At 32.1% G+C, this 10,555-nt stretch overlaps 1 protein-coding gene across 4 annotated transcripts; it reads right to left on the reverse strand.

The window, feature by feature from the left end:
• Positions 1-1,565: 1,565 nt before the first annotated feature.
• LOC137831060 (large ribosomal subunit protein eL20) lies at positions 1,566-4,332 on the reverse strand. 4 transcript variants are annotated; one of them, XR_016521566.1, is made up of 5 exons: positions 4,167-4,332; positions 3,873-3,965; positions 3,099-3,162; positions 1,874-2,292; positions 1,566-1,687 (listed from the first exon to the last, which is right to left on the reverse strand). XR_016521566.1 is itself a non-coding variant. In XM_090303536.1 (4 exons), exons 2-4 carry the CDS (start codon positions 3,875-3,877, stop codon positions 1,951-1,953), a joined length of 411 nt encoding a protein of 136 aa, XP_090159662.1. In that variant the 5' UTR covers positions 3,878-3,965; positions 4,167-4,332; the 3' UTR covers positions 1,731-1,950. The 4 variants fall into 4 exon arrangements, 2 of the variants coding, with proteins under 2 accessions (XP_090159662.1, XP_068494676.2); XR_011084323.2 differs by having other exon boundaries at positions 3,850-3,965; positions 4,167-4,291; XM_090303536.1 differs by lacking the exon at positions 1,566-1,687 and having other exon boundaries at positions 1,731-2,292.
• Between the last annotated feature and the right edge of the window lie 6,223 nt (positions 4,333-10,555).

Here is a 10,555-nt window from a genome sequence, read left to right on the forward strand (position 1 = left end):
TTTAATAATATATTGATAAATATTGATATTATTATTTATATTAATACGTTTATTAATAATGTAATTAATGTTAATAATATTTTTTAATAATTTTATTAGTGTTATTAATATCATTATTAATATTACTAACATTATTGTTATTAATATTATCAAATATAGATTTATGGGAAAATTTACCTAATGTATGTAAATCCTGATATAGATTCATGACTAAATTTACCTATACAGATACATCTATACGTATTATTCACAAATATAGATTTTTGGATAAATTTACCCATGACTCTATCTATAGATAATATTATTTTTTATTAATAATATAATTTTTAACTTATTAATAATAACACTAATAAATGTTAATATTTTTACTAAAATTATTAATATTTTTTTAATATTACTTATATTTATATTAAAAATATTAGTAAGATTATTATGAATAATATTAATGTTATCATTATAATTATTATTCTTATTATTAATTTTATTATTGACAAAAATAAAAATAAATATAATCATAATAAGAATAATAATTATAATATTATCACAATGTTTATAATTATAATAATTACAAACATAGTCTTTATTAAAAACTCATTTATTGCGTTAAAAAAAAAGTTAACGTTATCTAGTAAAACTCATTCTAATAATAATGTTTTTTTATTAGAAACACTTGCGAAATCTAAGTGGAGTAAAATACGAAAATTAATTTCACGCTATAAAAAAAATAAAAACATATTTAACCCTTTAAAAAATGGGGTTTTGACCATCATGGTTATTAGATTAATAAAAAAATATGAAAATAGTGTTATTACATTTGAAAATAAATAGAAATGAGAATTAATTATTTGGAAAATAAATAGAGAATTGTGGAAAATTTCAAACTATACATCACCCTTGTCCACATGTAATTATTGTTTGCTCATTTTATCATTTACAACTAACAACATTTATCCCCAATGGACCGTCTCCACAATATTTCCAAGCTTATGAGGTCTAATTTAATCCATAAAATAAATTATTCAATTCTAAATAAACAAAAAAAATGTTCATATTGCAGAACCAGAGGTCACAATAGAAGCAATTATATGCACAAACAAGCTAAAATTCAATTTCAAGTTTGATTATTAATTTTCTCATTTTCTTTACCTAAGTATTTATTCTTTCATAAAAAAATTATTTATCAAATTAATTTCACATATTACATAACTTATAATTTTAATTATAATTAAATAATAATAATATATTTATTTATTTAAAAACAAGAAATTTTTTTAAAAAAATGATGTGGACAACACGTCTCCCTGGATTTGTAATTTTTTTGACAATGATCCAATTTTGATAAAAAAAAAAAATCCATGATGGTAAAAAAAAACCTTAGATGTGGTCTAATTAAGTTATTCATGGCCACAACAGGTAAAGTTATTCATAAATAATATATGATATGTTTAAACCAATTCTTTTTATAGCAGGTAGTATAAGAACAGAAGACAAAGCTTATAAAGATCAAACAGCTTACATATTGTGGATGATTTTTAAGCATTCTGTAAACCATTTAATGGATATTATTTAACAAGGAAGAAAAACAATAGGCATTATTATTGGAGAATAACCGAAGTTCCCTGTGATTTGAATGAAACTTTTCACTTGTCATGCTCATCATATATCTGACAGTACTCCTCCTCAATCACTAGAATGGAAAAATTAAATAAGAAATAAAAAACCAGCATTCATAACAAAAATGAAACACTTGATTTGAACCATTCCTGATCAGATTTATGGAAATGAGCAAATCAAGGGCTCAACAAAAACAATCAAAATAAGAATAGAAACATTCTGTGGTAGCAGGAAATGAAGTTTGTTACTATGTGATTACCTTCTCTATGCTCTCTTACGTTTATAATGAATCAAGCAGCCTCAAGATGACCAGTAGGAAATGTTGCAGACTGAGAATTACATGAACAGGTTGGGCTTGGATGCCTTGTATGTTGTTTTGAGCTTCCTAGTAGGGGGCCTAATCTTCTTGAATACCAAAGGGAACTTGATTTTCGAGTCGAGGAACTGCTTGGTGCACTCCCTTTTGCAAAGTTTAGCTGGGATGGTAGCAGTCTTAATAATCTGTATGCATGGACACCTGACTCTATGACGAGATGCCATTTCGTTGTACATTTGTTCAACAGCACCGTTCAGAGTAGTATCTCGGTATTCCTTGTACATGTTGTGATAACCAGTCCGGCTCTGATACCGCAGCCAAATCCCGTAGTTCTTTATCTTGGTAGGATTTTTCTCAAAAATCTGTAATTAGCATAAGGAAAATATACATCAGTGTCTGCATTTGGAACCAGATGCTAAAGACAGGAAAACAAATCATCTACAAGTACTCTTTTGCATAGCAAAGTTAAGCTAAAATCTATGGTAAATGTTACATGAGATGGTAGCAAACAATACTGTGATGAACATGTGTCTAAACTTCAATATGTTTCCCTCAATGACCCCTACCAAGATTTCCTAGTATCTGACCATATCGTCTATATGTATACCAAACTTCAATCTTGATTTACCAAAATATTTCACACTTTCATGCTTAAAACCTCCTCTCTTCACACAGGTTTTACAACTACTATAGAGACTGGTGTCTAAAATTAAACATCCGTAAAGAAACATTGGAACTTAAAAGATGCCTAGTAACCTAATAACAAAGCAAACAGATCTCCAAATACTCTAACAAACAACTTCCAATTAATTAGAATTCTTCAATGCATGAGAGAAAAGTGGTGCAATGAGTCCAACATAAAAAGATAGTCAAGCAGAAACTACTTGCCTAAGCCAAATTCCCAACAAGCATGCAGAAAACTACATGGCTTTGTAATTTTAACAGTCTTACAATATATATGCGTTTTATATAATCTGATTTGTCCTTGGGATGTAGGTTTCAAAACAATAGCTATATGTACCAAGTGATTTTTTTATCAGGAAAATAAATTAACATAAGCACTGAAAGAAGCAACAAGCTTCAAGTAGAAATATAGCTTGTTTCCAACATGCTGCCATAACCAGTGTTAAGCGATGAGAAATATATTGAGTCCATTGAGAATGCATACCTCATTGATGGCTAGCATTTGGCCATTGCTTTTCTTGACCTTCTTTAGCTTTCTCAAGAAATACCTGCAAAAATTAAAAAGAAAAAGGGGATATGGTCAGTAGTCATGCTTTTCACAAACAGAAAGCTATGCAATAATTTCATGAATCAATAGAAACAAAACAACACTTTAATCTCGTCCAAACCAAAGGGAACAGTGCAGAAACTTGTCACTAGCCTGTGCCTGGCAGGCTTAAAGGGAGAGAAATCATAACATTCATGTAAACCAGACTGGCAAATTCGGCTTTTCTTCCATTGACAAAAAGCATGAAACATGAGTGCGATCACAATACATTAAAAGGGTATTAGGCTTGTTATGAAAAAATTAACTTCCACAGTTTAGATGTATGCTACACGGTTACTATCCAGATAAACGAGACAGCTATTACAAGCTACAACTATGCGGGTGGAGGAATATGAAACTTTCTTTAAATAGTTCTTAATTTCATTGTACAAAAGAAAAATAAAATTATTCTTTGACGTGAAGGATGAGGAATTAATTACAAGACCTTTGAAGTTCACACCACAACAACATTCCATGTGAATCATGCTCATTAAAAAACTTGATTCAAAGCATGTTTGCCTATCAATGGTGCGAACCTACCAGCCATACACGCAGATTAAAAATCTAAGGTTGAAAATTTCCATGTTTTTTCAGCATTTTCATGCAATCCCATCATCAAACAGAAACAGAAAGTTAAGGTTGTCACTACCAGAACTTAGATTTGGCACGGACCTCATTGGTGGCCCAGAGTTTCATCCTGTAGATCTTGGGATGCACATCAGTTTCAGTGGGAAGAGCTCTCCCAACAACTTGGTACTGGTGAAACTGATTCAGTAAAAAAAAAAAGTTATAAACTCTTCAAAGCACGAGAAAAAAATGAAATCAACTACAAAACAAAAATTAATAAAAAAGAGTTTTTTAAGTAAAAAATCAGAAAAAGACCCATCTTGCAAGGAATTTAAAGAATATAGCACGATTGTAATGTTAAAAGATAGGAAAATGGTGAAAAATCCATGATAAGATTACCCTGAAGGTGACCATGGTTGCAACTGCTTACTACAGTGTCTCAGTTGCAGATATTTTTTCTGTGCATAAACATAGAATGCAAAACCCTAAACTGAAGGATGAATTTAAATGTTCTTTTGTTAAATGTTGAGAAAATGAAAACAAAACCCCCAAGATATACATTTTGGGTTCCCATTCTTAATTTTGTGCAGCCCCTTTTCTTCATCTTATTTCTTCCTGCACCCCTGAAAGTAATTGAATACTTCCCATTAATTTCAGTGTGCTTTTTATATACATAACAAGGATTGAAATAAGAGTATATTTTAAAGGCGTGAGACATTTTTTTATGGTGTTTGGTAGATTTATATTTGATTATTTATAATACATTTTGATTTAGTTAAAAGAACATTTTGCATTGAATTTTTGGCCCAACTTACATAATTTGTTATCTAGACCTAAAATATGTTAGCCCCACAATATTGGTTTATCAAAACCTCAAACACGTTATTCACTCCCATTGGAATAAATGAGATAGAAGTAAAAGATTAAAATTATCTTTCTACTATTACTGTATATTGGGCAAGAAAACTAAAAATACCTTTTTTGGTAAAAAAAAATAAAAGTGCTTTGGCATCAGAAAAATGTGACAGAAAAGAAAACACAAATATCAATTTTAAGATTTTTCTTTTCTAATATATATATATATAGAATACGAAACAAAATTGTCATGGTCATCTGATATACACAACAATATTACCATATATATTCACAAAGATTGTAATAAAAATAAAGGGAAAATGTCAACTATATGCATGGAATTTAATAATGTACTATCATTATGCACACCAATGATTTATATACACTTGTTAATTATAAATATATCATTAACATTATATATATATATATATATATATCCCTAGTTGTTAAATAGAATTGGGGTTTCCACCAACCGTTTGTTGTATTATGTAATATGATGCAATGCTTCATTCGGATTTTATAAGGTGACGGAGAAAATAGAAGATTTTTGTATTGTAGGGTTTAGGGTTTCACTACTCTTTTTATATAAAAGAATTTGAGTATAAACTATAAAACTTAGAAGTTGAAAAAGTTTTTACTTGGAGACAAGTTCACTATTTTTACTAAAGGATGATTAAAATCATTTAGTAAAACACAAACTATTTTTCTAAACATAGAAAATATTTCATCATCACGATTAAGTCATTTTGTGCATTCAGTAGACAATCAAATTGTTATCCAAATAAGAATGATTTTAAACAAATCGTAAATTTCATTAGTACACTAGATATAATCATTTTTTCTTGAACATTTTCATTAAAATATGTGTGAATATTTGTAAGCTTTTAAATCTATTTTTTATACCTTTAATTTATTTATTTTTCTAAGAAAGATAATATCTGAGTTGCATTAGGACCTACATCAATATCTATATAAACACAACTAGCCTAAGGTCACAACATCCAAACCAAAAGTCGTAGAGCATTCGAAAACTCCTCGAACTTCAAAATGAGTCATTCCAATTAGGCACTCTCACCCATTACAATTTCCTCAAAATCCTTTCATCCCAACGCAGAAAATCAGTTCGAGAAAAAAATACTAGCTTCCTTAAGAAAAGAACGAGGTTAGAAGCCATTAGTAAGAACACTGACAAGGTTCTTAAACCCTTGCTTAAGGATGTAGGCTAACCTAAACCATACCATAGTGAAGAATGGTTGGTAAACTGCACTTAAGAGATGATAAAGAGAACGTTGTTTACTGAACGTCGCTAAATCAATCAGTACATTGCTAGGCTAGAGGAAAAGGTGAGGACAAACAGAGAAGAAGATATGCTTCTTGCACATCATATGAAGGCACAATGGGCGAAAAAACTAAATGATCTAGCCCTTAGTTTCACTCACCAAATTAACTAGGTGATGAGTGGCAATCCCTTATCTAGTCAGCCTTCTCAGCCACCACAATTCCCGCAGTAGTGATTTCTTTCAACAACCCTTTTTGCTAATGAAAAAATGTGGGAGAAAAAGAAATGTGTTTTGTTTTGATGTTTTTGTTTCTTCTTTTGTTTTGACATAGTATATGCTTTGAGAACAATTTATAATTGTTTATGGTTTTAAAAGCTTTTATGGAAATTTCCTTTGCCCATAAATCTTTGATATATATGATGTTATAAATAGTGACATGGCAAAAACTAGAAAGACATCTTTACACTTATAGTTTTGTCATTGTTGAAAATGAGGAGATTGTTAAGACACTAGACAATTCAGTCTCAGATGGTTTCCCGACACACTAGACGATCTCCTGATAAGAAACTCCAAGCATGTTTTGATGATAACAGAAAACTATAAAGATATGTTATGAGTTCTAACAACACTATGGAGAAGATAATAAAACTGTAAACGATGTCCGAGAAGGAAGAAAGATGGTGTTACCCAAAGTATTTGACATTGTCAAATACTATATATCCTTACTAGATGATGACAGGAACAAACATAATATTTGCTAAAAGTATCAAACGAACTGGGTGCACAAAAGAGCTAGAAGCTTTCCTTTACAGAAAGCTTCAGACGATGTCTCAAGGAACTCGTCAGATGATGTTCAATCTATACAAAAGTTATACAAAGGTCTTAGAAAGATGGTAGACGATGTCTATAAAAGAACTCAATGGATCAAGTTCATTATACAGTGTTAGTGGGAGCTAACACACTTGACAAATGATGAAAGCCCAACTACGTGTTAGATGAGGATCAACTCATATATATGACAAATGATGAAATTCCAACAACGCGTCAGACAATGATCATTTGACAATAAAAATTTTCATACTCAGTAATTCAATTACTTGCATGTGCAAATGATTATTAAATGATTCCTATACTTGTTTTGCTATTAAGATTTTACTGGAAATAATTTAAATCAAAACGAACAACATAAGCCGAGAATAGAATAAGTTTTCAAAATTGATTTGAAATACAGTGCAAACTATTTCTATACATATGCTTAAATGTTTCAAGGAAGAAATATATTTTCCTAAGTAATTACAATAATTGATTTCTAATACAACTATGCTTTATTGATCATATTCAAATTTGTATGAAAAGGTTTAAAAAAAATAGAGCATATAATTTATTATACATTAAAGAGTTTTTCCAAAAATGTAATTAAAATCATATAAACCAAATTAAATCTATTTGTGTTTAATTTTTTTAAATTTAATTTAATTTGGAAAGTATTACAAACATATTTCTAAATTAATATCCGAGAATGAAAAGACTTGATAATCCGGAGATATTTAAAGATATTGTTTTCGGTAATACCCATGTCTTAATATTGATTGTTGAGATTCGCGAAGGATTTCTAAATGTGTTTTAGGAACTTCAAGATGCACTCAAGTCAATATCCAAAGCTTACATACTTAGGCTAACTAAGGAAATCATGAAAACTGATGAACGAGATTTATGTAAATCAAGTATCATCAAGTCATTGCTTAGTTAGAAAAAAGCACGTGCAATGAATTCATTTATAGAGAAATCATATTACAAAGACATATTCAGAACTTGTATAAGAACATTCCTAATTCAACGTCTCATACAAAGAGTGGAAGATACACAAAATGAAGATTGAGTTTCCATCGGATCAAGTACCATGTTCTTATTCAGTTGATTAAGGAAACTATTTAAAAGAACATGTACATGATGAAGAAATGGAAAACGTAATTCAAGCCTTACCCGATATATCTACAACGTTCACGACAACCACAAGTATAGAAAGGAATTCAAAAGTGCATTGATGCAGATATCAAATGATGAAGATGCGCATATATCAACAAAGCTAAAGCTTCCTTATGAAGTGTCCATTGTATTTATGAAGATACAATGTGAAAATATGATTGAAGATAAGGTTACAATGTATCGAAGGGTTAACATTCACATCAGAGGATTAATAGGAAACAATTCAAATTGTTTCACACACTCAAAGATAGGTAGAATTTAATCAAAGCAGGAGTTGTCATATTCAGCATTTGATAAGAAGAAAATGATGAAAAATACATACCAAAGGAGGATATGATAAAGATACTAAAGACTACAAGATTGAAGTATCAACATTCACATTTGGACAAAGAAAGAAACAATTCAAATTACATTTAAGGTCCAAATAGATTAAAGAACTTTCATATCCAACGTCTAACAACTATATGAACAAAAGAAGAGTTCAAAGCTTCAACGGTCATAATCTGAATGCTATATAAAGACCTTGAAGATAAAGAAGAACACATGAGAATACATAAGAGACCACAAACATAAAAAGTGTTCATTAGTGTGCATAGTCTTACTATGTTTTGTATCTCACATTTCATATTAATTTTCTGTTTAGAGCATTCATATTAGGGGAGTGAGTCATACATTGCAAATCCTTCACTGTGTGAAGATAACCCTGTGCACTTTCATTGTTTCTCTTTGATTGAGGGTGTTTATCACTTGTTGAGAGGTCTTAGTCTTAGGGAGATTAAGACTTATTACTTGGAAAGGTGTAAAATACTTGTTACCTGAAGAGGTGTAGAATATTTGTAATTGGAGAGGTATAAAATACTTGTTACTTGGAGAAGTGTAGAATACTTGTTTCTTGGAGAAGTATAGAATATTTGTGTTAGTAAAGGCTCATAAGCGGGTTGCTTAAGAGGATTGGATGTAGCCCGAGTCTTGGGTGAACTAATATAAACTTTGTGTGTACTTTTATCTCTCTCTCCTTCTGTCCTTTATCTTTTAGATATTGTATTTGCTTTGATAAATTTTAGGTACTCAAATTGAGTTTGTGCCTATTCAATCCCCCTTCTAGATCCAACTGTACCTTCATGCTTAACGTATGTAGAAATGCTCAACATTTTGAGTGTTTTTCATGAGGCATGTCCTCTGGACTCAATCTGCTAAGCCATTTTTCATGCGTTGGGCGGATTGACTCGTTTTTCTATTTCTTTTTTTTTGCTTGTTTTTCTTCCCTTTTTGCAAGATTTTTGCAAATTTCTTATTTTCTTCTTTATCTCTAGGTGTAGCTGAAGTTTAAGGGCTTTTTACTTGTTTTTTCACATTTTCTACACAAAATACATGTCTATTGATCTATGATTTTATTACAAAGGTTCACACAAAATACATGCCTATATATACATCTATTAACCTTTGTTTCAGTTGTATAATAAGTATTGGCGCCTATGTTGTAACAGAGATCCCCTTGCTTCACCAATCGTCTAAGTCATATAGACAACTTCGAACTCCTGCTTCCCCCTGCACATATTGACGGAGATGTCCGACTTGAATAAGTTCCTCAAGCTTATCCTTTAGCGCAAGACATTCCTTGGTGGTGTGCCCACTATTTCTATGGTACATGCACCTACGCGGCCATTCGAGGGCTTGCAGCCCTTCTCGGCAGTGGGATTAGGTCGGCACTCAAGGCCTCATCCAGAATCTTTCCCCTGTCAACATTTAATGGGGTATACCTTGTAAATCGGGGTCGTCGATTCTCCCTATGACTATCTCCTCGACCAACAACAAGTCGGTTCTAGCGCTCCTTCTCCTTATCTTTCCCCTTATCCCCACCTGCCTCGACCTTAGCCTGACTCTTATACTCTCTTAACTCCTCTAGTTGCATATACTTAGTAGTCCTTTGGCTAAGCTCGTTAATGTTTGCAGTTGGGTTCTTACACAAACTATCAGAAAATGGCCAACCATAGGGTTGTGACCATGTGATGCATGGAGATTCCGAATGTTTAGGGTCACCTTACTGAATCTTTCCACGAACAATCTAAGAGATTCTCCCTTCTCCTGGCGAATGTAGACCAAGGCAATAAAAGTCAGATGGTGCGGTCGGCTAGTGGCGAATTGTGTCCCAAACTTGGACACCAAGGTCTCGAAGTAGTCAATGGAGTTTGGAGGAAGCCTTGTGAACCAACTCAAGACCCCTTCCTTAAGCGAGGTGGGGAACATTCAGCACAGGACTACATTGTCTGAGGTGTATAAACTCATGTGCGTGGTGTACACGCCCATGTGCTCGTCGGGGTCGGTCGTCCCATCATAACGATCCATATTCAGCCCCTTCCACATAGGTGGAAGTTGCGCTCCCATCACATAATCAATGAATGGGTGCCTCCGAGATGCACCCGGTGCACCGGACGGTGGAAAATACCTATTTGGGTATGATTCACCCACAATCTCCTAAGTACGAGTGGGTTTCGACTCCTCAACAACCTTCGTTCCAATGGTTGACCTACTTTTCCTTCCTTCCTTCCTCTCAAATGAACTTCTTTTTCACCTCTCACTTTTCCACTCCTCATCTTCGTGAACTCCAAGCTCGGATGGTACCTGCAAAAGGCACTTTGACGCTCAAGTCAAACTTTGGCACTCGAC

Source organism: Phaseolus vulgaris, chromosome 6 (assembly GCF_051622355.1).
Source record: "Phaseolus vulgaris cultivar YP4 chromosome 6, ASM5162235v1, whole genome shotgun sequence".
Lineage (NCBI taxonomy): Eukaryota > Viridiplantae > Streptophyta > Magnoliopsida > Fabales > Fabaceae > Phaseolus > Phaseolus vulgaris.